The following is a 27,087-nucleotide window of genomic DNA, read 5'->3' as shown; positions in this document are numbered from 1 at the left end:
TAAACAGCCAACATGAAACCGCTATCGATTAGTAACTTCATACATGGATCAATAAAATAAATACCTATTTTTTACATATTACACATAAGAATGCTTTTATGTATTATTCTATTTGAATTTACCTCTGTATTCTCAGTTGTCATGTAGACCTCCATTGTCTGTAAGCGGAACATATGTAAGCGGAGTATTTGTTCCTTTTTAAATGTCAATAAGAAATAAGCCAAAGACAGGACAATGCAAAGAAGGACTACAGCAAACAGCCACCGACGCAGAACGTTAGTAACATACATGAGACAAGAATAAATAATAGAATTGTTCAACTATCACAATAGTAAAACTCGAAACTAAATAGAATATTGGCATAATATTTAGCCAAATATTAATTTAGAATTATGATCACCCAGCATCATCAGTAAGTTGCTTAGAATTATGCAACAAAACTATATCAGGATCGTATCAAAGATGCCGACTAACTGCGACACTTAAATACTAATTAGCTTTGGTGAAGAACAGTTTTAAATTTCCTTTATTTCGATTTTCATACATGTATAGTATTACTTTAAAATACTGTCTCTACTGTAGAACCATTGGGCTAGCATCGTAGTTTCGTCAATAGTTTAAGCAGCATATGATCGGAGACTAACTGTTAAACCATGAAATTGATTTTCGTCATGTTTGTGTTTTAATATAGCTTCTTTCGGCTTTCCCCATTGAGGGATTGCCATTGCAATTGGTGTATTCTGGTCCAGAGCATACTGCAACCATCTGCTCATGAGATTTGGCGCAGAAGCAATTTTGGTTGGATGCCCTTCCTAACACCATCAATGGTCCTTCTGTGATTCGAACCACTGACCTGCTGATTGCGCACCAGCGCACTAACCACGGATCCACGGCTGCTCTTTTCATATTTTGATATATAGCCTATATTTGATAAATAACTGCAAAATAAAATGAAGATAATGTTAAAAAAGTTAATTCTATCATTTTATTTATAATAGCCAAGGTTTTTAAAGCTTATAACACTAAAAAGCCAAGTCAGCCATCACATAGTGAATACGAGCATTGGTATACGTGCCATTGGTATTCAGCTGCAAAGATTCAATATTTAATATATTGCATGCAATTATGAAACAATGAGAGATAAATCATGCACAAAGGATTGCGATCTACGGTTAAATCTATTAACGAAAACTGAAAACCATAAGGCTAAATCAGGAAAAAACGAGTGGTGAATAGCTGAAAAAAGACAAGAGATTTGGCCAGCCTGGGTCAAGTAAGTGATCTACTTGAACAAGAAGCGAAATGAGGAGGAAGAGCTAAACAGCTTCACGAAAAAGAACAACTACAAATCTCCTGGAGGATATTGCAAGTCCGACAATTATAAAGCCCTCTGACAATGGCTCATCAGGTTAAGCCTCTAAAAACTCTCTTCTAATCATCGGAATATGTTGTAAAGTTGTTAACAGTTGGTTTGGCTTACATGATGCACTGCAGAGCTCGACTAACTCTGCTTATACTCTGATCGAATGACAAGGAAACGATGACGAGTGGAAGTATGATAAATTGTAGTGACTGGCTACTGATCTACTTCTCACCCTTTCCGAAAGATGTCCTAATGCCTTAGCTATTTATAGCAGGACTGCTTGTGAAGTACCAACAAAGTTAAACAAAGATTTTGTGATTCCGATAAATGAAACTCTAAAATTTGCTACAGGCCGTATGTTTTACCTTCATATTATGCATGGGCTCTCGAGGTAGCAGTTATAAATTTTGTAAGAAATACATGATGGCTAGCCAGCCTTTATTAAAGCTGGTACTTTTTATTTTTGAGGTGTCTAAAAAGTATGACTAGAAAGTAGTAGTTGTCTTTAGTGCACAGGGTAGGGAAGTGGCCAGTCTAATCAAAATTTTGATCGCATAAAATAAGTTTGATGTCATACCTGTGTCATATTTCGGTAAGTCCTTAAACCATAACTGTCACGAACAACTTTTATCGTATTTACTAGGTAAATCAGACACGCTGATTCCGATTTTGTACTCAAAATAAAGATTAGTCCACTAACCTTCAAAGTCATTTAGGCTTTTTTAAAGCGTTTCAATATCCGTTTCGAAAACAACACAATCGGCATTACAAGCTCCGCCCATAAATATGTGACGAAACCTAGCTTTTTCTGGAACGGAACTTAGGAATGTTTAGTCCGATTTAGAATAATAGAGATGGGTGTCTTAAAACCCATTATTATCTAAATCCAGCCTGTAAAATAATTTCAGTTTTTTATGAAAGGGATATAAACTATTTAAAATTGCTTGCAGCTTGTTACATGACGTTTAAATGGGCTGGACGCCGAGAAAAATGAGCTCAAAAAGCGCGGTTTTATCACAAGCTAGCGTTGTTATCGCGCTTTTTAAATATGCAATGCTAAATAGCTTATCTACCTTTCAGAAAAGACATATTATTTTTAAGGCTGAATTTAGATATTAATGGATTTTAAAACACCCATCTTTATTATTCTAAACTGGTCTAAACATCCCTACGTAACTTCTGTTCCTAAAAAGCTAGGTTACGTCACGTATTTATGGGCGGAGCTTGTTATGCCGATCGTGTTGTTTTCGAGACCGATATTAAAACGCTATAAAAAACCCTTCATTACTCTAAAAGTTAGTGAACTAATCTTTATTTTGATTACAAAATCGAAATCAGCTTGTCTGATTTACCTAGTAAATACGATAAAAGTTGTTCGTGGCAGTTATGGTTTAATAGATAATTTGTTAGCCCAAACCACATCGTATTACCGGCTTAACAAGGAAAATATTTTTTATAATTTTACCTGGAAAGAGATTAATGCTATATTTTAACTGCAGCATGAGGTGGTGCTTCTTGACTAGCTTTGTGAATTATATTCAATTTTAACTCAAACAAAGCCCATAACTTTCATAGGCTCTGAATTATTAACTTTACGAATATCTGGTTTTAATGTTTATATAACTTGATGAATAAGACCTGTACAGTGGAACATTGACTTATGAAGAATTCTACATACAAAATTTTCAGGTTACTTTTGATATGTAAAGCTGGCGTTGGCCCATTTGTTAGTTTTGTTCCTTGGCCTGTCTGCTTCCAGTTTGTACGACATAATATGCTTCTCACTCGGTTTCTCTTGTTAACAAAAGTCAGTAAACGACAAGTGTTATGTTTTCGTTAGCTATATAATTTGGAATTATAATATACAGAGCAGGACAACATTTGTTTCTAGTTTGGAAAGATCTTGGAACTAATTAAGCCATTTACATGTATTTCACTGTTTTTATAACATAAAATCACTATAACGTAAATGTTCCTGAAACGGAGTATTTGCGTTGTAAGAGCGCCTACTGTATTTGTTCAGATTTTAACCATTACATGTTTTTTATAATTTATACAAATGTTATATCTGAGTTTTGTGGAGGCTTGGAACAGATTAGGTCAATTAAGTGGTAAAGTCGGAATTTTGCAAAACGGACCTTTTAGCATCAATGCTGCATTTGTAGAAATGAATTGGAATCTACCTTCAAACATCAGGGATAGAGCTGCATTCACCCTTTTTCTAATAGCTGGTCCATTAGATCTGCTTTACGAAAGATATGTGGTGACTGAACACTATCTAAATCAAGGTCATCACATCAACTGCTACTATTATGGTCAGTCAGAATTGTCCAACTGTTGATTTGACATTACGAGTCTAATGAAACACTAAAAGCTGTGAAAATTCCCATATTCGTAAACAATGCGATATTAATAATGTGGTGGTAACTGAAAATGTTGTTTAGTTTAAAAAATAATAAATATGTTACTCAATCATATACACAGTACATATACCGTAAAACCTCTATTTGAACGCCATGGCGCTCTATCATTCAACTCTTCCCACTAGTGGCGTTTCATTAGAGGTGGCATAATAGGCGTCTAGATAGATGTAATATATCTCATCATATGTCTGGGTCTGCTCCTCCCATCGTATATATGGGTTTGCTCTTGTCAATTGATAACTTCAGCTGTCTGAAGTTATCATCTGATGAGAGCAGACATATTTATAGACCCGATATCTATAAAGCATTTGCCAATCAGTTGTAGTGATTTAGTAAACGCCAGGTGCTTTTTATATTATAGTATATTTATTATATATACTAGGTGAATGCTTGGCATTGCTTGGGTAATAAAAAAGCCTTTTCCAAGAAAACTTTTTATTTAACATATACAACATTTGCCATTCTAACTTTCAAACTACATATCATGAGAAAAGTGTTTTTGTGCAGCTCAAATAAATGAAGAGAAAAAATAAACAATGAGTGCATGGAAGTGTGTATAAAAAGGTTGCAGCAGAAGCTCGTTGTATTCAAAGTTTTGATGACCGATGATGGTACCTCTCGATACTGGTACAAATGGAAAAATTAGGTATCAAACTTTCTCTGTCTGATACTTTGTCTGACCGAATGGAGAGAGAATGTAAAGGCTATTCCTTCTCCAGATATTACAATTGTCAACATGAGAAGCATTTAGCTTTTACAGATTTGCTAAAACCGGAAATATGAGTGTCGTGGCACATTTGCAAATTACAATTTAAAAAAATAGGTAATGGTATAAAAAATTGGCTTTTAAAAATTCAAAAAATTACAAACGCAAAAAGTAATATTAATTAATAATATAAAGTGCACATTTAGCATTTGCAATTGCAAAAATGATATACATACAGCTTATGGTAGGAGCGATGAAAATGATTTGATGAATTTGATTTGATTGTCATGAGTTTAAATCTAGAATGAAGGAGATTTCCGTTGCTAAAACTTCATCGCTGTTGCTGTACAGACTAATGACCAACAGAAACTGAGATTTATATATTTATATAGATTATAGTAATAGTATATATACAATATATACTCCTACCTAGACAGCCAGCTGCATCAGTGGAGTACAGGATAGCATGGGGGACAAACCCTAGCCTTGATGTCAAAAAATCTGCACCTGGGCACTTACAGGACTTGCCTATCATCATTCTTGTGCGCTGTAAGCATCCCATCTTGGTGCTCAACCAATGAAAATATTTAATACATGTGCCATACACACGCATGTATCTAATTCAAGTGTTGAAATAGGTCTCCCATTGATGACAATGGTGCTATAGGTCACCCAGTGATAAAAATATTGAAATAGGTCACCTAGTGATGAAATTATTGAAATAGGTCACCTAGTGATAACAATATTGAAATAGGTCACCTAGTGATGAAATTACAATGCTGGCAATCCCATGCGCCCTGAGAGTCATTATATTATTAAGTATGTGCACAAATATTCCTATATGTGAAAAGGTGGTTGAGTGGTATGGTGGTAGTGTGCTTGCCTTTGAGTCCGAATATCTGGGTTTGATCCCCATGCAGTGCATTCATTTTTTCTAATGCTTTTAGCTTGGCTTCAGGTGAACAGAGTTATGGTTAGGACTCCAATTATAGTAAAGTTTGGTCACCCAACGATGAAAAGCTTGTTTTAGCTTTTAAAGTTTATGTGAGCTGACCAACTGGCTGCAGTAAATGCAACTTGACCCATGACATTTGCTAGTAGGCATACAATAACATGTAAATTGTAACATCCTACCAGGAAAACACACAGACAGCTGAAATTTAAGTCATGGATAATTGTCCATCAGGTGCTACAAAAAGACTGATTCATATGTCACCACTAGTTGCACTGTTGCAACGAAACTGTTTTTATTTTTTCTAGTTTTCTTGCCGAAGGTTTCGCATTGCTTTTTATTAGGAGTGTACATGTACATTACGATTCGCTATTGAATATCTTTGTTTCTAACAAGTGGTATTAAAATTTGTTAATTTTTAGGTTTGCTAGTGTTCTGCGCTCTTAACATCTACATTAGGCTATACAATGTTGTAACCATTGACAACCGACCGTCCTCACTTCCTCTTGACAGGAAGCTAGCTATTCACACTACTATAGAGGTATGCACCTTCTAGTTATTGTCATAACCATAGATATAATAAACCCTTATTATTTAATAAGGGTTTATTATATATATGGTCATAACCATCAACATTTCTATATGCTTATCACGTTATCATTAGATGCCACGCTCAATGATAATCCTAAATTCTTTTGTTAGACATGTGAAAAATGTGGAGAGTTGCGACCTCCTGAGAGTCACCACTGTAAAGTATGTAATGTCTGCATCTTGAAGAGGGACCATCACTGCTGGTTTGTAGCCTGAGATTTACATTTGTTTGTCATTATCTGTGATCCTTTTTAAGAACTCGGCAAAATCATGACCGTACTTTTGTTAGAGGTTCTGTTAGACCATGTTCAGGTGCAATAATCTGTCAAAACCATATTTTCAAGCAGAGTGTTTTATGTAAAAGCAGTTCATTTGAAGCTTTTCTGTAACTGAATAAAATCTACCTGCATGTTTAACCATGCCTTAAAAATAGTTGGGCCCATAGTCTTGGCCATTCATTCGAGGACATGAAAGAATTGCTCGTTGTTTTGGGCAGCTGGCCATTGCATTTACATTTGAACTTTTTATGATGGATATGATTGAATAACCGAATGGTGAATAGTGTATTTAATTTCTAATGTTTGATTATTTTTGCTCCTGTAGACATGTATTAATTTTATAATACATTTATAAAACTAATATTATTATATTCATTTTATAATGTATTTTATAGAATTTTATAATATATTTTATTATAATATAATAAAATACATTTTATTATGTTGTTATATTGTAATAAAACCTATTTCATTATATTATTTTAATATAATAAAATACATTTCAACTTATGTATTTTATTGTATTAAAATATAAATATAAAAATAAGACAAGTATTACAATCATATTTACCTTCCCTACAGTAATTTTGCAGCTTATCTTGTTTACAGGTTTACTGGCACCTGCATAGGTCTTCACAACCAGGCCAACTTTGTCATACTCGTCTGGTACCTTTGGCTGGTCGCTGCCATTGAAACAGCGTATAACATGGAGTTTGTGTGTCACGTAAGTTGACTGTTCTTGAAGATTAGCATTTGTACATTGAGATCTCAAAATACAAATGTGTTATACATTTATATACATGAACATATCATTTATATACATGTACATATCATTTATATACATGTACATATCATTTATATACATGTACATATCATTTTTATATATATATATATCATACATATACCGTAAAACCTCTATTTGAACGCCATGGCGCTCTATTTTTCAACCCTTTTCTTAGAGTGGCGGTCAAATAGAGGCTGGCATTGTATTTTCCAAGAAGCTCGTCAGAATTTTGGGAAAATAAATTTAACCCATTTATGGGCGAAGCGAATGTCGCCTATATCTTGCACCCTCCTTCAGAGCAGAGCGACATAAACCCTTTTGGATGCAATAAATCTTTTAATTTACCTCCAAATTGTTGTAGATCTCTAAATAAATATGCATCGGGAATCGAAGAAATATCTCTACCAGTTGATATCTATTGCTTGCAATTAACCTGTGATGATATTATAGCCTGTGTCCTGCTGTGCAATTTGTTGGAGCTTTCAACATTTTATTTGATTCTAAATTTGAAGGCATATTTTTATTTTATAACTATATTTAAAAATGTTGCATAAAACCTTCATATGTTCGCTAGTTTGCTACAAAAACTGGCTTTTTATGTGCAATAGAAGGGGCGCTATTAGCATCGATCCATTGTAAGCTGTGTTAAGATAACCGCAAGGATGTTATCAGATAATATGCTATAAATCTGCAAATTTTTAAGTTGTATAATAATCTATCAAATGCCACAAATATATATATTCAGGAACAAATGACATAAACGCAACATACTTATATTACATGCAGAAACAAAAATTAATATTTTTAAAACAAAAATATTTGCATCGTTCGCTCAGAAGTTGCTTTCTGATTGTTGCTTTCGATGGAATGAACATCTTCCGGCTGTCCAATACCTTCCACAATGTATTCTGACCTCAATTCTGCTTCTGCACTGCTGAAATAGCCAATATTAGTGTCCAAATAATTATTTTAGCAGAACAAAACTTTTACACATTGCATTTCACGCAACTGCAATGCGTAAGTTTTGATCGCTATGTACAACTTTTAGCCTAAAACTAGTCATTCATATACCATTGTAAATGTTAACCGTTTTTTACATACATCGAAGTATCAAGACCGCGTTTTACATGGAGCTACTATTAGCCTGATACAGTTACTAATTATTTCTATGGTGGTGCTTTTAAAGTTTCAACGAAAAAAACCGAAAAGCTCTGGAGTTGCAAAACAGACTTCGATACGAACAGAAACAAAATGAAAAAATTAATTATTGTTGCTGTAACGAGGTCACTATTAGTACGATTTTGTGGACACTTCTACTGATCACTTTCTATTATTGGATCGTAAGGATCAAAGAATGTCGATGTGGCAGTCAAATGAAGGCCGCGTATAATTAAAGCGCGTTTAATTAAAGGTGGCACTCTATTTTTCTACCATTGTCATATGGTGCCGGTCAAATAGAGGTGGCATCCAAATAGAGGTGGCATCCAAATAAAGGTGGCATCCAAATAAAGGTGGCATCCAAATAAAGGTGGCATCCAAATAAAGGTGGCATCTAAATAAAGGTGGCATCCAAATAAAGGGGGCATCCAAATAAAGGTTTTATGGTACAGACGGTTCCCTACTTACGAACATTCGAGTTACGAACAACGGTACATACGAACGTATGTACCGTTGTTCGTAACTCGAATAATTTTCGAATTATTTGTTTGAACTCTACATACGTATTGTAAAGGGATTTGCCGGCCTTTACTTGGCACGATCTCTACTAATAAATAAAGAGAAGAGAGTGCGTGTAGTTTCATTCAGCTTTCAATTTGCGAAGGAAATTTCACTAGCCGAGGAGCGTACGGCTATCTGCTCTGCTCAACTAAATGAATGCACTCATTTATATACAATAATGTCAACCGTTCCGGCTAACGGCAAACGGAAGAACACCGGCTAACAAGGTGAATAAATAGGACCGCTAGCGTCGTCGGTATGACAACAATCTAAGCGACGATAAGTGATAGTGTTATGACGGTATATCAGATATAACAATAGCATAACGAGTGAAACAACGATATAATAAACGGACAACACATACAAAAAAGAAGACAACAATGATAAGTGATAGGATAACGATTGAAACAACAATATAATAAAAAGGACAAGACATACAATAAATAAGAAATGCAGTGTCATGGCCCGGCGTCCACCAAAGTATTATCTCCATTTTATTAAATATTTTTTTCAGTACAAACCAATGCAGGTTACTTATACAAGCCTTAAACATACTTATATAAACCTTCAATATACTTATATAGGCCTTAAACATAAATTATAATACAAAATATAGCACTGAAGCAAATTACGAACAAATTCACCTTACGAACAATCATTCGGAACGTAACTCGTTCGTAGGTTGGGAACCGTCTGTATATAAAACCTCTATTTGAATGCCATTCACTTAGAAGTTATATATGTCTATTTAGTCCCCAAGTATATATATATATATATATATATATATATATATATATATACATATATACATATATATATATATATATACATATATACATATATACATATATATATATATATATACATATATACATATATATATATATACATATATATATATACAAGTTTTGAGAGGTATATACATGTATATCTCGAAGTTGGTCTGTCCGTGTTTGTCCAGCTATAGCTATTAAAATCTTAGAATTTAAAATTCCACATTATAATGGATTTGAACTCATGGAGATTGCAACCGCAAGTTTTAAATCCAAGCGCTCTACCACTGAGCTATACAAGCTATACCGTGTAGAAATATAGCTTAAGAAATATTTTGGGCATAATTATATGCAACACGATGCTTCTTCGTCTTTTTTTCATTAGGGCTAATTTGTTCCGTCACACGCTATCAACAATAGTTGATCTCGAAATTAAAATTTGGCGATTTGTGTACTGATTATATACGGTATTAAGAGATGCTCGCCATGGCAAGTTCAGCATTATCCGTTATGGTAAAAATGGGTTTGTAAACAGATGATCGAATTTTAGCTACAAGTTTGAAGTTTACTAAAATACATACTAAAACTTCTTTCAAGCGTTTAGTAAGCTAGATTCATTTAAAGCACATCAATTGCATAAGTACTGTTTTGGCTTATTCAGGTTCTTCAATATCTTGACTTTTAAATGAGCCATTGTTTGACATGGTGAGACAAACATTGGTTGGTGTTTATAGGAGTTTTTCCCCAAAGCTCTACCACAGAAATGTTCAATGGTATAGGCTCAGAAATTGTGACGTCACAATTTTTATATTAAGTGTTGTGTGCTCTTACCGCTTATTTTATCGCTTACCGCTTATATTTATCAACTACGACAATGATGCTAGTGGTATTCGAAGGCAGGACAACTCCAGAGAACCAATGAAGATGGCAAAGGAATCAGTGTCATCAGCTCTCCATGTACAGATTATTTTTATGATAAATAACTCAGATTTCAAGCACCATATTATATTTTCCCGATGATATTATGTACTAGCCCTCTCTTTTTATTGTGACGTTGAGGGGCGCGACTGAGGCTAATTAATTTTAAGCATTGCGTGATCTCGCAAGAGTGCAATTTACATATAGTCCTAGGGCCACGCCACTGCAGGTCACAATTTAATTGATATGATTGCATTACCTTTACCACCATGGGTGGTTAACAACCAGATATGTTGTTAGTAGTAATTTCTGTTTTTGTTTAATTTTGTTGTAGAAGTCAATTGAATTAAATCAATCGTTTGGGTTGACTCACTGCACTCCGGGATTGTACAAAATAGAGAAGCCTACTGTAAATAACATAATCTGCCTATAAGCTAGTATCATACACAAAGTGATTAATTTAACTGTCCAATACACCTGTTTTTTATTTTCCATATACTATTTATTCTAATATAGTATCAATATTGTAATTTTTATATTTTTTTTCTTTCTGACATTCAATTACTAATTAGTTATTAATCAAGTTATTAATCATTTCTGTATGGGACAAACAATGCCATCATATAAAACGATGTGATAATAATTACTATAAATGTTTAAAATGAACGAAAAGATGAAAAAAGGAAACTCTAACAATCCGAAATCTATTAACCCAGAACATGTGTTTGTATTGGTCGGGCGTTAGCACGATCCCCGGGCATTGTTGATTATCTATAATGCTAGTTTATTATTAGTGCTTTCTGGGTTTAAGAGCACCGATTGTCACAGAAAAGCGCAGCCTCAATGGCAACGAAAGGGATCAATGATTTAAGGCTAAATGATAATTATGACATCACATTGTGGGAACCACAACCAAGTGTTTTTTTTATTGCAGGACATACTTTTGACACCCTGTTTTTCATAGTTCTATTATTTTTTGTGTATTGAATATAGGCTCATTCGAAAGCCAAGACTGATGTACTGAAATATATGATAAAAGTACTTATGTAATTGATGTGCTTTAAGTTAGATTCAGTGTTTATGTTACACTTGTTGTATTGTTATATTAACTTGCATATCATAACCACAAAATGCACTAAAGTCATTCTACCATAGTGTCTCAAAGTTGGTCGCGTGTATGTATGTATGCGTGTCCAGCTATAGCTATTAAAATCTTGGAATTAAAGTTCCGCGTTTCGATAGATTTTAACTCACGGCGAATCGCAATTTTTTTTCACCAAACGCCTTACCACTGAGCTACAAAGGCGTATTGATCAAAGGCGTTATCATATACCCTACATGTACATGTATATCGCAAGCACGCTAATTATTTTAGCATTGCCCCTGCGAGTTAGTTACGATGCCCATGTTTAGAAATATTTTCCATAAGGTTTGTAATAAAAAAGTAATTATGTAATATGTAATTATGACACGGAGTTCCCACCATTGTCATCATGGGACAATTATGGTGGGAGCTTTTTAGATGGGGTGGTGGCCTCGAGAAGTGCTGAGACGGGAAAAAGGAACTAATGAAGTGACTATCAGTCGGTACTCGTATTTATAGACTACCAGCGTGCGTAATAGAGTTCTCTGGGTTTATCGTCGTTTATTCTATTTTGAACAGTTAATTATAATGCGCTCGCTTAACACATGTTCGTTGTAGTATAATATTATATGTATGTTTTATACTAGCAATTTTTTATGTTAACTATTTATTACCATATTGTTCTAAGATTTGCATGTTACTATATAAATACTCAAAAAATTATTAATACTCATATTGCGTGGTTAGTTAGTGACAAATATTATCGTTTTTGTATTCAAAATATTTTATTGTGGCAACGGTTGACCTAATTATTGTGCAGCCAATCAACGGTAGATTTTTCCCTTGGTTTGCTATATAACCTTTCAGTTTTGTCATTGCTGTTGTGTTACCGCTTTCACCGTGAAATATAACACCAATAAAGATACTGTATTCTTTACTATAGCTCTGCTTGATTTTACAAGGCAACTAGCGTATAAAATTCTTGTCACTGTTTCTGACTTTAGTATTGTGATATCAGCCAGCGTATCATAGCTGCATTCACTATAAGTGCTATTGACCGAACACCAAGAATTATTGCGATTGGCTTATTAGGGTGTAAAAGTTGGAAGAAGGCACCAACGAGTCTGTTTATCGGCTCACCCTCGAGTCTGTTTATCGACTCTTCATCAAGTCTGTGTGGGCTCACTCTTGAATTGGGAGTTACCTATCCTTGTCTAGTAGAGTTCACTTCAGGTTCTATTAATATATCTGGGGTTAAGGCCAATTTTTTTCGCACGAACAATTGTATTATCTCGAGTAGGAATAGCCTTTACATTCTCTCTCCGTTCGCTCAGACAAAGACCGATGATATCTCATTTTTACATTTGTACCAGTATCGAGAGGTGCCAGTTTTCTCCATCAAAACTTTGAATACAAGAAGCTTTCGCTCCTCAATGGTCTTATTTGTTCTAAACAGCTCTAAGCCGTTGTGAATAATATATTATTATATTATTTATGTAAATAAAGTTTGTATGTATCTAAATTAATTTATTTCCTATACTTTTTAGTATTTTCATATTTTATTATATTTATTTATTTTATTTATACATGTATTTGTATTTATTTTTATACTTTCTTATCGTTTGCACCTTCTTACTTTCATTCTTAATATTGTTTCAAGAGATTTTAAACATGTATGCAGGAACATACTTTGTATATAGAGCCAAACAAAGCTTTCACAAGTTGAGGTTTGACTGTAATATGCTGTGGTAGTTAGTTCAAGGTGAGACAATTCCATAGATGTTAATAAATGGTAACTTTGAAATGTTACTGTATTGATTGAGTAGAACAGCTTATTTCTTTGCATTTATAATTTTTAGGTTTTGGGCTGCAGACTAACTTCTTTATTGGCTGTCTGTTTACCTCATTTTCCATTCTTTATTAAAGAGTACACATTCTATTGTGTTGGAGTAAACTTCATGACATTTTTAGGTAGGTTCAGTTCATCCATTACACCATTTTTAGGACCACTAACCTTTGTTTACTTCTCGCAAATCTGCTGTTTTATCGGGTATATACAGTAGATGCTCCTATGACACCGACCTCCTTTCACGCACATTCTACATCACGTAGAAAATTTATGTAGTTTTTGCTTTGTATTACATAAGACATTTTATATAACGGTAAATATGTAAATAGCGCATTATTTACGTTGTAGGAGTGTCTACTGTAGGTGTATTTTGTACCGCGGCACCATGCTAGTGCTATAGCTAGTACCTATAGGCTAATAATGAGATCATGAGTGTATGCACTTGTATATGTTGTACAAAATAACTATTTGATCTTAGTTGACGCTTAATAAGTCTATAAAATCCAAATTGATGATCTCGATTTGGGATAATTTTAGTACCTACTGTAGAATACAGTTTTACCGTGTGACACTGCACAACCTGCTATTGCCTGTCAATTGCCATAGAAGTTCACATCAATCTATGCTATTTTTATATCCCGTTATTAGGTGTTGGTTATATTTGCTGATGTCTTACTGTGCATGCAACCTGTTACTACTTGTCATTTGTTGCAGGACTGCTTCTATTATTTCTATTCACTATACTTCTCTACAAACAGCTGATGCAGCTAACTAGCGGGCTAACTGGCTATGGGCTGAGCAAAGGCAAAAAGAGGACAACTCCAATTATATTTAATGTTAAATATCTGTTAGGTGATCACTGGTATTTAACGTGGCTAGTGCCATTTCACAGGTATATAAGCATCAAAGAGCATGAAAGTTAGAGAGTGACCATTCTCGGTTTATAGCTGATTTTTACAATTTTTTAACAATTCTTTATTATTTATAATATTATCATTAGTATTATTATTCTTAATTATTATTGTATGTTAAAACCATCATAATGATGTCGGAGCAAATATTTGTATAAAAATACATTTTAATTTCTTGATTCATTCCACAAAACTCATGTGTTTAATCCCTAGTAACTACTGTAAGCAACTACCCAGCATGAAAAATTCGCGTTATATAGAAATGTAAAAAACTTAAGTTACAAAACAAAAGATTTCGTATTAAATGCAATTAGTAGAACAATAATCAATAAAAAGGGGTTTTACTGTTTTACCTTGTAGATGCAGGAATGGAAATGTTGGCTTGGTTCTATACAGGCTCCTCATATGTCTGGATACCGATGTAGTGACTATTGGCAAATATACGGCTTAATTTGTCTTTTTGTTCTAAATTATTACTGCGCTCTGAACAGAAAAACAAAAATACTTTTTAAATTTATTATATAAGACAGGCTCCAAGCAGTTAAAAACACCTAGCCAGGGCTCCAAGCAGTTCTGTTCTAGATTGTTTTATAGTTATCCGTAAGCTTTAGAATTTTTCAACTGATATAGAATACCCCTCAAGATCTAAAATCTTTCCTATTCTATTTAGGTACTGCACTTATCAAACAGTCGAATAGTTTACAAAATGTATTGGTTTTAGTTAAAAGTTACTAGCTGTGGTTAACAATCAGAAGGTTTCAGACAGTAATGTGACTGTTAAAACCAAGATGTAGGCTACCTACTATTTGCTGTCAATTTTTGACTCAAGTGATACTATGCAACGATTGGAATGCATATCCAACATAACTGCATGTATATCCAATCTTTGTGAACTTTAGTAACATGGGGATTATAACCTTAATCTAAGTTACCGTAAAACCTCTAATTGAACGCTACCTCTATTAGACGGCCACGACGAGAGAAGGGTTGAAAAATAGAGTGTCACCTTCTATTTGAACGCCACCTTCATTTGACCACCTACCTACTATTTGCTGTCAATTTCTGACTCAAGTGATACTATGCAACGATTGGAATGCATATCCAACATAACTGCATGTATATCCAATCTTTGTGAACTTTAGTAACATGTGGATTATAACCTTAATCTAAGTTACCGTAAAACCTCTAATTGAACGCTATCTCTATTTGATGGCCACGACGAGAGAAGGGTTGAAAAATAGAGTGTCACCCTCTATTTGAATGCCACCTTCATTTGACCACCACATTGACATTATTCGATCTTTTTGAGCCCTTAATATCAAGTGATCAGTAGAAAAGTGTCCACAAAATCGTATTAATATTGAATCGTTTACATTAATAAAAATCAATTCCCTCGTCGTCCAACTCCAAAGCTTTTCGCTTTTTTCATAAAAACTTTGAAAGCAACACCAATGAAAGAGTCAAAAACGGTCTTAGGCTAATAGTAGTTCTTTGTTTAAAGCGGTCCTGATACTTCGAAGTACATATACCTATATGAAAAAACGATTTAAATTTATGTTGGTAGATGAACTTTAAAAGCAACACCATAGAAATAATTAATAACTGACTCAAGCTAATAGTAGTTCCTTGTTTAATGCGGTCCTAATATTTCGAAGAACATGCATATAAAAACGGTTTGCAAGTTTTGGGCCAAAGGTTACGTTTAGCGAGCAAACATTTATGCACTGCATTTGTGCTAAAGGCAGCGTGTAAAAGTTTTGCTCTGTCAAAAAAATTGTTTGGCCACTAATATCGACTAGTTCTGCAGTGCAGAAGAAGAGTTGAGGCCAGCAGATATTGTGAAAGGTATTGGACAACTAGAAGACTTTCGTGCCATCGAAAGCAACAATCAGAACGCAGCTATCCGAGCAAACGGAGAAAATATTTTTGTTTTGAAGACATTAATTTTCATTTTTGCATGTAATACAAGTATGGTTCATTTATGTCACTTGTTCATAAATATATATTTGTATCATTTGATAGCTTATCATCGTATAGCTTATAAATATGCAAATTTATAGCATGTTATTTAATAGCACCCTTGCATCTATCTTTAACATGGTTTACAATTGATCGATGCTCATAACTCCACTTTTATTGCACATAAAAAGCTAGTTTTGGAAACAAACTAGCAAACATATCAATGAGCTTTTAAGCAACATTGTTAAATATAAAATAAAAATATGTTTTTCAAATTTAGAATAAAATGAAAATTGAAAATGCCAACAAATTGCAAAGAAGAACACAGGCTGTAATGTCATCGCAGGTCAATTGCAAGCAATAGACACCAACTGGTAGAGACATTTCTTAGTTTTTTGATGTATATTGATTCAGAGATCTTTGAAAAGTTGAAGGTAAGTTAGCAGATTTATTGCATCCGAAAAGTTTAATATTGCTCAACCGGAAAAATAGGCGAAATTGGCTTCACCCGTAGTAGAGCTAAAGTTACCTTTTGAAAACTCTGACGAGGCATTTGAAAAATACACCGCCAGCCTCTATTTGAACGCCGTCTCTAATTGACCACCACTATAGGGGAAGGGTTGAAAAATAGAGTGCCATGGCGTTCAATTAGAGGTTTTACGGTAACTAGAGTAATTTAAATGTTCTATTCTCTTTAGGATATCCATTTCAAATACAATTCCAAATTTTTCAAAATACAGTCAAACATGGATAACTCGTCCACGGATAGCTCGAACACATGGTTAACTTGAACGGTTTCTTTGGTCTGTTCCCACGTAATGATAAATTGCCATAGATAACTCGAACTCAACTCTGTTAACTCGAACAGCTTTTTGCCCAACGGCTACCGAGACGGTTGTTATCGCTTTAGAAAATCACTTTATTCCAAGTCAAAGAGGTAAACCTCAACTTTTCGTAAATCATAGGCGTCGTTATTACCACCGTCGGCAAAATATTTTTGTCAACGACTTTTCTAAAGGTTTGGTGAATTTTGATTTTTATCAACCATCTGCTTAGCGATCGCCTTACGGAAGCATGGAAAAGTGAGGTGACCTTCGCATAAACTTCAAGAAAAATCGGCAAAATTGATCTCGGTTAAAACGCTCAAAAGAAAAAGATGTCTTTTCTTCTGAGCATTTCAACAACGATCAAGTTTTGCCAATTTTAATCTAAAAAATGTCCTGGCAATAACATCACCTCAAACAACAAAACAATCTCAAGTGATAGAAAAATCTCCTATACTTTTTGATAAAAAAGTTTTAAACTTTACATTAGAAGCATTTAATTTGAAACAAGCCATTTATGCGTTTGATTTCTATTATAGTTTGTATATGTGCATGTATCTACTAATAAATAAATAATTACATGGACTTGTGACAGTGCTCTGATAACTTGAACGCTCTGATAACTTGAACACTTTCGCTCGGTCCCGTGAAGTTCGAGTTATCTATGTTTGACTGTATTTTTAGTCCGCTGATAAAATATTTTTCTGAATTTTTTGACCGGTCAAGATTTTAGCAAAATCTGCTCAATTTTTGGCTAGTGTAGACAAGACTTTAGTTTCATGTGATTTCAATGACACAGTATATTTTATTCAAAGGTTTTGTTGGATGCGGTTTGAGGACATCTTAGTGCCTAAAGCAATGACCTTTAATCTCACCGCTATACTCTCTCAGACTCGCTATCAAGTGTCCATGAAATCTTAACGCTCTTCCATAACAATGGATAGCCTCTTACGTGCATATAAAATGAGGTGTTCACAATAACAGAGACCATTTGTTATTAGCACTACTAAAAGTGTGTATTGATCTCACGAAGATATAATCTTTTCATTGTTCATTATTGTTAGCGAATGGAGAGGATGGTGTTACATGGGATAGCATCTCAAAAGTGGATAGCATTTGCTGCTATCACAGCTTACACAGTGATAGTTATTGCAGTTTATACAGTGCTGAATTCTCCTGCAACCCAGAAACATGGAAAGCTTATTCTTCCTGAAGGGAGGGGTAGCGCCAGATGTATAGAAGCAGAAGAAACATCGCTGAAAAATGGATCGAGGAAAGCTGAGTCATCACAACCTGTTATAGTCGGCGATGGAAATGGTGAACCTATAAAGATGGCCACCTCTGCTGCTCCAGAGAAAGCGACTCGAACTATATACCAACCAACAGAAGCCAATGATGCTCAGACACGCGATTTCAACACAGATTTCAAAAAAGATCTGAATTTTAGCCAGTGTGCTATGAACAACTGCGTCTTTACATTTAGCAGTAATTTTGCTGACGCCGACTTTGCTGACATAGTGTTAGTTGAATATAGGTCAGCTGTGGTGGAGAAAACTCTTCGATTTCGCCGGCATTCTCAAGTTTGGCTTGTTTATTCTCATGAACCTCCAACTTTCTCGCTATGGAAAGACATATTTAACAGTTTCAATGGTACTATGACATACGTTAGAAATAGCCTTATATTTTGGCCATTTGGAGAAACATACTCAGTAAGGAGTGAGGACCCTTCATTACCAAGTATTGCCTATGCGCAAGGAAAGACAAGAGGCGCTTACGTATATGTCTCTAACTGTGAATCCAAAGGTTATGACAGAATAGCAACCATAAAAGAGTTGGGTGAATATGTAGACGTAGATGTCTTTGGTAAATGCACTGGGAACCAACCATGTGGAAGAAATGAGATTGAATGTGAAGCTGTAAGGCATTCTAGATATAAGTTCTATCTGGCATTCGAAAACTCTCTATGTAAAGATTATATAACTGAGAAGTTTTGGAAAAGGCTTCACTCCGACAGCCACATTTTGTTCCTGTAGTAGTTGGTGGTTTTTCGATAGAGGACTACACACGCGTGGCTCCGCCTGACTCCTTTATACACGCCTATAATTTCTCTTCTATTAAAGAGCTTGGAAAATATCTACAGCATCTGATGAAAGATGATGCAGCCTATAGCAGGTACCACGAGTGGAGGAAACATTACATGATTAAAAAGTTTGGCATGCCACAGACATCCGTTTGTAATCTTTGTAAAATGGCGAACAATCCTTCTAATTTAGAGTCTGGTCGACACCGACACCCTGCTGACTGGAATCGTGGTACAGATTGTAGAGAGCTGAAACTTTTGTAAATACATTTATAAAAGCAGTTTTTTATTTAAAAAACAATTGCAAAAAGAATGTTTCCCAATCATGCGAATGATATCTATATGAAACATAAAAACTTTTCAAGTGACAACAGAACAATAATATAAAATGGAAGCATATTATTTGTGCTGATGCCCAAAGGGTTTGCCACCAATATAGGAAAGAGCGTGGGCTGTTCTATTTTACTAACACTATAATGTAGCCTGAGATATACACAGCAGGCGCATATTGCATGCGCCAATGTGTAAACATCATTCTCAAACACATAGCCTTTTTTATGTAAACTTCATTTTACAAGCAACATTAATATACCACATAAAATCTTACTTTATTTCAAACCTTAGAACAATTGCAGGAAATAGGTACTAAATATGTGTTTATTGACGTAAAAGGCGTCTCATGTGTGTCTATCAAGGTAAGTCTATTAAGGTACCTATAAAGGTAAGTGGTCTAAAACACCTGACCCGCGAACAACAGGTTGTGGTTCAATTCCTAAAAAAGTCTACTGGTGGTAACAGGATTGACATCCAACCTGAAAATGCTCTCTGCACCAGGCATGTCCCCAGTTGTCAAGGTTGCCACTGGACTTAGACATGTCTAACCATAATTGCATGCCACTGATTGTACAACAATGGCTCTTAAAACACACACACACACACAGCCTCTGCTTGCGGTAAGCTAAGCAAAAATACTCAACCTACGAATGTTTGCTCTTGCACACACACAACTTAAAATGACACTTATTGTAAAAACAGTGAGACCATGGGAGTGGGAGATCAGATTGTAAAGATAGTGAGAGCAACAAACACAACCATCTTTAAATGGTCTCCCACCTGAATCTGTTCACTTACTACAATGAAACGATTATCTCTACCAGAAGATCAATACACACTTTTGATAATATAATAACAAATGCTACGAAACAAAGAATTGTCATTGTTAGGACTAATTGGGCATACAAATAAGCAATCATTTGCAGTTCTCAAGCCATGTCGACTTGACTATTTTAGAAACTAGACCAACAACTCATGCTCTAATTTAGCTAGAAAAGATAAGTGTAAAACAAAGAGGTCTATTAGTCTTCTACCAACATTATATATAGCCCATTTTGTCTTACGCCGCTCCAAGCTTATATCCCTTTGTATCAAAAACTGATAAAGAAAAATTAGAACGATTTCAAAAATTGTGTTTCAGGGTTATGCTACCCGATATGGACAGCTATGACCAGCGTTTAATTGTCCTTAATTCTTAGGACCTGAATGTCTTTTTAAATATTTGCTGTGTCAAATACTCTAATCGAATCTCTAATCTGCTTCACCACCCGCTATATTGCTACTTCTCCAAAAAGTAACAACATTTTATATCAGACACCAACATTTTGCCAATTTACATCGCAGAACAGTGTTATGTAAAAAGAGCTCTTTCTTTCAATACACATAATTTACTTCATTTTACTATTTTTTTGTTTCACGGTCTTATTCATTCTAAGCAGGTCTAAACCATTGTGAATAAAGTTTATATATATCTAAATTAACTAATTTCTTTTATACTTTTTAGTATTTTCATATTTTATTTTTATTTGAATTTATTTTTATACGTTTTTATGGTTTTCACATTTTTTCCTTTCATTCTTAATATTGTTTCAAGAGATTTTAAACATGTATGCAGGAACATACTTTGTATATCGAGCAGAACATTTGCCTAAACCTTACATGCCACAGCTTTCACAAGTTAAGGTTTGACTGTAATATGCTGTGGTAATTGGTTCAAGGTGAGACAATTCCAAAGATGTTAATTAATGGTAACCTTGAAATGTCACTGTATTGATTGAGTAGAACAGCCTATTTCTTTGCATTTATAATTTTCAAGTTTTGGGCTGTGGACTAACTTCTTTGTTGGCTGTCTGTTTACCTCATTTTCCATTCTTTATTAAAGAGTACACATTCTATTGTGTTGGAGTAAACTTCATGACATTTTTAGGTAGGTTCAGTTCATCCATTATACCATCTTTAGGACCACTAACATTCTTTTACTTATCACAAATCTGCTGTTTTATCGGGAATATAAAGTAGATGCTCTTATGACATTGACCTCCTTTCACGTAAATTCTACATCACATAGAAAATATATGTAACATTTTTGCTTCGTATTACGTAAAACATTTTATATAATGGTAAATATGTACATAACAGATTATTTACGTTGTAGGAGTGTCTACTGTAGGTTTATATTTTGTACCTTGGCACCATGCTAGTGCTATTATAGCTAGTACCTATAGGCTAATAATGGAATTATGAGTGTAAGCACTTGTATTATGTTGTACAAAATAATTATTTGTTCTTAGTTGATGCTTAATAAGTCTATTAAATCCAAATTGATGGTCTAGATTTGGGATAATTTCAGTATTACTGTAGAGTACAGCTTTACTGTGTGACACTGTGCAACCTGCTATTGCCTGTCAATTGCCATATAAGTTCATACCAGTCAATGATATTTTTATAGCCCGTTATTAGGTGTCGGTTATATTTGCTGATGTCTTATTGTGCATGCAACCTGTTACTACTTGTCATTTGTTGCAGGACTGCTCCTATTATTTCTATTCACTATACTTCTATACAAACAGCTGATGCAGCTAACTAGCAGGCTAACTGGCTATGCGCTTAGCAAAGACAAAAAGACGATGACTCCAATTATATTTAATGTTAATTTTTTATTAGGTGATCACTGGTATTTATCGTGGTAGTGCCATTTTATAGTTATATAAGCATCAAAGAGCATGAAGGTTAGAGAGTGACCATTCTCCGTTTATAGTTGATTATTTTTACAACTTTTTAGCAGTTCCTTATTATGTCTATTATTATCATTACTATTATTATTCTTTATTATGATTGTATGTCAAAATCATCATTAGCCTGGAGCAAATATTTCCATAAAAATACATCATAGTTGTTGATTCATTCCACAAAACTCTTGTGTTTAACTCCTAGTAACTACTGCAAGCAATTACACAGTATTAAAAGTTGGCATTATATAGAAATGTAAATAACTTGATTTACAAAACAGAACTTTTCGTAAAAAATGAAATCAATAAAATAATAATCATTAAAAATGAGTTTTACTGTTTTTTCTCGTAGATGAAAGAATGGGAATGTTGGCTTGGCGCAGTGCGGGTTCCTCGTATGTCTGAATACCGATGTAGTGACTTTTGACCAATATATGACGACTTGTCTTTTTAATATAAATTATTACTACATTTTGAACAAAAAAGTGGAAAAAGTTTTTTAATTTATTATTTAACCCTTTCGCAGGTGAGTTTTTGAGCCTATTTTTGAACACCCTGGGTGAATTAATTAAAAAAAATGAAAATTTTGAAATTTTATTGAAATGATATTTTTTTGCTACACTATGGATGTATGATAGGGTTGTATCATATAACCAGGCATTTTACAAACAGTTTTACACCCGTTGTGCCTGTTTGAGCTATTTAAACTACCCTTACACATATAAATTTTTAAAAAAATTTGATTGCTGTTGCGATAAGGTTATATTGTTGAATAAAACATTCTGTATTTATATTACAAATAAAGCATTTTACAAGTAGAAGCACGCTTTGTAATGCATATTAGTCACTGTTTAGACTTGGTCCATAGCACATATCCATAGTCCATACAGTGTATTTGTGGTCTATAGTCCATACTGTCTATTTGTGATAAGAGTTGAAGCAAGCACCTTTGCACAATCCGACTCCACAATCTTTGCACCGTGTACGGATTCTAGAACCTTTGTAGCCTTGACCTCTTGGTTTAGCACATACAGTACATTTCTTTCTTTTACCATCTGGAATGACTTCAAAAAAATGCCTGGCAGTTTTCCTTGCAGCTGGAGAGCAGCTAGGTTGTCCTACACGTTTTCTAGGCTCACGGTAATCTCCAATCAACCCTTCGACTAACTGAATAAAAAAACGGTGATGGACCATCTTCTTTCCTACAATGTTGGGATTAGCCTTGTAGCAGATATAAGCATTGGTAGCAGTTCTGTCAATGAGGTGTAAGACTACTTTCTTCCACAGCTTTACTGTGTGAAACTCTCCAGAATATTGATCTGTCATCTGATCAGATTGATCTACGCCCCCCATTCCAGAATTGTAGTCTACTACTACCTGTGGAACTTCTCTGGTTGCATTGTATACCTCTTTCTCTACCATGTTTGCTGTTGAGCAAGGGGACAACAATCTGACCTGCTTTCTGTCCACCCAACTGACTGCAAGAAGGTTGCCTTTTCTACTAGCCAATATATCTCCTTTGTTCTTCATTTTCACTTTCATCTCATTGGGAAGTTTCACATGGCCTGCTCTTATAGTTCCTGTGACGTATGTGCTTTTGGTCAGAAACTTCTCACAAAGGTCTACACTTGTGTAGTAGTTATCTACTATGAGATGGTGGTTATTGTTCATATGAGGCTCCATGAGTGCTTCACATACAGAAAATGGCTGACCAGAGACACCTTTTGTCATTCCCTTGGTATGATACATAGTCTGTGAACAGTAGCCTGTTGCAGAGTCACACAAGTTATATTCCTTCGACCCCGATTGATGGTGTTTCTTGATGCGTATGTAATTCACCAACGGATACCTCTCCTTAAAACCCACTATAGATTTGTCAATTGAGAGAACGTGCCCCAGATTAAACTCTTTTTGCCAAGCTTTGTTTAGATGCTCTAGTACTGGTCTGAACTTGTAGAGCTGATCATATTCCGGTGTTCCTTTCTCTGGCTCTTGGTCAATGTCACTGACATGAAAGAAACGCAAGATCAGTTTGAAAGTATCCCGTGTAAATGTTTCTTTGAATGGTGGGGCAATCTGACACCAGTTGGTGCTGACCCAGTAGGATTCAATAGTCTTCTTTCTATTTATACCCATAATCGCCCAAAACAAGTTGAAATAAAAAGATACGAGGTCTGATCAATAAGTTCCCGGAATTGTATTATCACGACTAGTAGTCTATGTCGGAGTTATTTTTCATGGTTGCAAACAAAAGAACAAATCCTAATTAGTTAGTACAGAAAGTTTTAGGCCAAAATTCTTAGTCGTTGCTAAGCAATATTAATACAATCACGGACTAGTTTGGATCATTCGGCAAATTTTTCAAAATGGCCGATCAAAACGAACAACGCGTCTGTATAAAATGTTGTGCTAAACTCGGTAAATCACCATCAGATACCCTTCAAATGTTGCATACAGCCTTCGGAGATGAGTCCCTAAAGAAAACACAAGGCTATGAATGGCACAAACGGTTTATAAAAGGAAGAGAAGAGGTAGAAGACGATAAACGCTGTGGAGCTCCAACATCACGAAGGACTGTCACTGCTATTGACACTGTAAAGGCTATAGTCAACGCTGATTGCCGTGTTACTATACGAGAAGTAAGCCAACAAACTGGGCTTTCTTTTGGTACCATTCATAAAATATTAAAAGAAGATCTTAACATGCATAAGGTAGCTGCAAAGTTTGTTCCACGTTTTCTGAATGATGATCAAAAGCAGAGAAGAATTGACATTTGTAGCGAACTTAAGACAGAAGTACTGCATGATCCCGACTTTCTAAAAACTGTAATAACAGCTGATGAAAGCTGGGTGTATGGGTACGACCCTGAAACCAAAATGCAGAGTTCACAGTGGAAGTCACCTGAGTCTCCTAGACCAAAGAAGGCGAGGATGTCACGGTCAGCGATCAAAACGCTTCTGGTTGTTTTCTTTGAGATTGATGGAATAGTACACAAAGAGTTCTTACCTCCAGGAACTACTGTTAATCAGTATGTTTACAGAGATATCTTAAGGCGCTTGAGAGAAAGTATCAGGCGCAAAAGACCAGCTTTAGCAAAGCCAGGTGGTTGGAGGTTACATCACGATAACGTCCCAGCACACACATCTTTGACTGTGAATGAATTCTGTGCCAAACACTCCATCTCTATTGTGCCTCATGCCCCGTACTCACCAGACCTTGCTCCCTGTAACTTCTGGTTGTTTCCAAAGTTAAAATTTTCCCTTAAAGGTGAACGATTTGAAGACATCGAATCAATTAAAAGAAATACAACTTCGGAGTTGCGGGCCCTGAAGAAAGCGGACTTCTGTCACTGCTTTGAGCAATGGCAGCGGCGTTGGACTAAATGTATAGACTCTCAAGGAATGTATTTTGAAGGAGATTAATTTAGTTTGTTTGTAAAACTATCTATATTGCAACAATACAGCCATTCCTGGAACTCGTTGATCAGACCTCGTACATGTCTAAAATGTAGTTATTCAAGTCTTCACATGTGTTCTTTTACTTTAGAAAGTATTTAATTGAATGAAAAAATGAACACAGACCAATATTAAGTCTTAAGACATAGTGCGTACGATAGCGACATTAATGTCGCACTAACCACTAGAATCACTATCTCAAAATGACATTAATGTCGCATCACCTGCAAAAGGGTTAACAAAATTAAATAGTAAAAACTAGATTTATTAAAATGTATTACTTAAGGATAAATTGCGAAAACACTTAGCCTGGGTTCCAAGCAGTTCTATTATAGATAGTTCTATAGTTATCCATGAGCTTTAGAACTTCTCAACTGATATAGAATACACCTCAAGTTTTCTTGAGTATTCTATTATTTTTCCTATTTTATTTAGGTACTGTACTTATCAAACAGTCAAATAGTTTATACTTTACACCATGTATTGGTTTTAGTTAAAAGATACTAGGTGCAGTTAACTGACAGAAGATTGTATATAGTGCTGTGACTGTTAAAAGCAAGATATAGGCTACCTACTAGCTGCAGTAATTTCAGTCTCAAGTGCTATTATGTAACAATTTGAATGCAAACATAGTAACTTGAAGTTCACAGGCATACAACTGCATGTACATGTATATCCAATCTCTGTAAAAGTTGTTATCATGAGGATTATAACCTTAACTTAACTCGGGTAATCTAAAATCTTTCCCATTATCTCTAGAATAGATATATTAAATTAATTTCCAAATTTTTCAAAATATTATAAGCCTGCAGATAAAATCTTTTTCTGAATTTATTGACCGGTCAAGATTTTAGCAAAATCTGTTCAATTTTTGGCTGGTGTAGACACGACTTTAGTTTCATGTGATTTCAATGACACAGTATATTTTATTCAAAGGTTTGGTTGGATGCGGTTTGAGGTCATCTTAGCGCCTAAAGCAATGACCTTTAATCTCACCGCTATACTTTCTCAGACTCGCTATCAAGTGTCCATGAAATCTTAACGCTCTTCCATAACAATGGATAGCCTCTTATGGGCATATGAAATGAGGTGTTCACAATAACAGAAAGCATTTGTTATTGTCACTACTAAAAGTGTGTATCGATCTTGGATAGATATACTCCTTTCATTGTTCATTATTATTAGCGAATGGAGAGGATGGTTTTACATGGGATATCATCTCAAAAGTGGATAGCATTTGCCGCTATCACAGCTTACACAGTTATAGTTATTGCAGTTTATACAGTGCTGAATTCTCCTGCAACCGAAAAATTTGGAAATCTTGTTTTTCCTGAAAGGACGGGTAGCGCCAGATAT

The 27,087-nt window shown here is 34.8% G+C and overlaps 2 protein-coding genes across 8 annotated transcripts; one reads left to right on the top strand and one right to left on the bottom strand.

Moving 5' to 3' along the window:
• Positions 1 to 22: 22 nt before the first annotated feature.
• LOC137401510 (palmitoyltransferase ZDHHC3-like) lies at positions 23 to 27,074 on the top strand. 7 transcript variants are annotated; one of them, XR_010979340.1, is made up of 8 exons: positions 23 to 275; positions 3,529 to 3,678; positions 5,867 to 5,985; positions 6,147 to 6,238; positions 6,923 to 7,037; positions 13,451 to 13,562; positions 14,155 to 14,487; positions 22,406 to 22,455. XR_010979340.1 is itself a non-coding variant. In XM_068087894.1 (7 exons), the coding sequence occupies exons 1-7, from the start codon at positions 203 to 205 to the stop codon at positions 14,361 to 14,363; spliced, it is 870 nt and encodes a 289-aa protein (XP_067943995.1). In that variant the 5' UTR covers positions 23 to 202; the 3' UTR covers positions 14,364 to 14,489. The 7 variants fall into 7 exon arrangements, 4 of the variants coding, with proteins under 4 accessions (XP_067943995.1, XP_067943999.1, XP_067943996.1 ...); XM_068087894.1 differs by lacking the exon at positions 22,406 to 22,455 and having other exon boundaries at positions 14,155 to 14,489; XR_010979342.1 differs by lacking the exon at positions 3,529 to 3,678 and having other exon boundaries at positions 24 to 275.
• On the bottom strand, positions 23,195 to 24,412 carry LOC137401882 (piggyBac transposable element-derived protein 4-like). Its single transcript, XM_068088356.1, has one exon. The coding sequence runs from the start codon at positions 24,410 to 24,412 to the stop codon at positions 23,195 to 23,197; it is 1,218 nt and encodes a 405-aa protein (XP_067944457.1).
• Positions 27,075 to 27,087: the final 13 nt, after the last annotated feature.

Source organism: Watersipora subatra, chromosome 8 (assembly GCF_963576615.1).
Source record: "Watersipora subatra chromosome 8, tzWatSuba1.1, whole genome shotgun sequence".
Classification (NCBI taxonomy): Eukaryota; Metazoa; Bryozoa; class Gymnolaemata; order Cheilostomatida; family Watersiporidae; genus Watersipora; species Watersipora subatra.
Note: the sequence above shows the minus strand (reverse complement) of the source record. Positions and strands in the feature narration are given on the sequence as shown.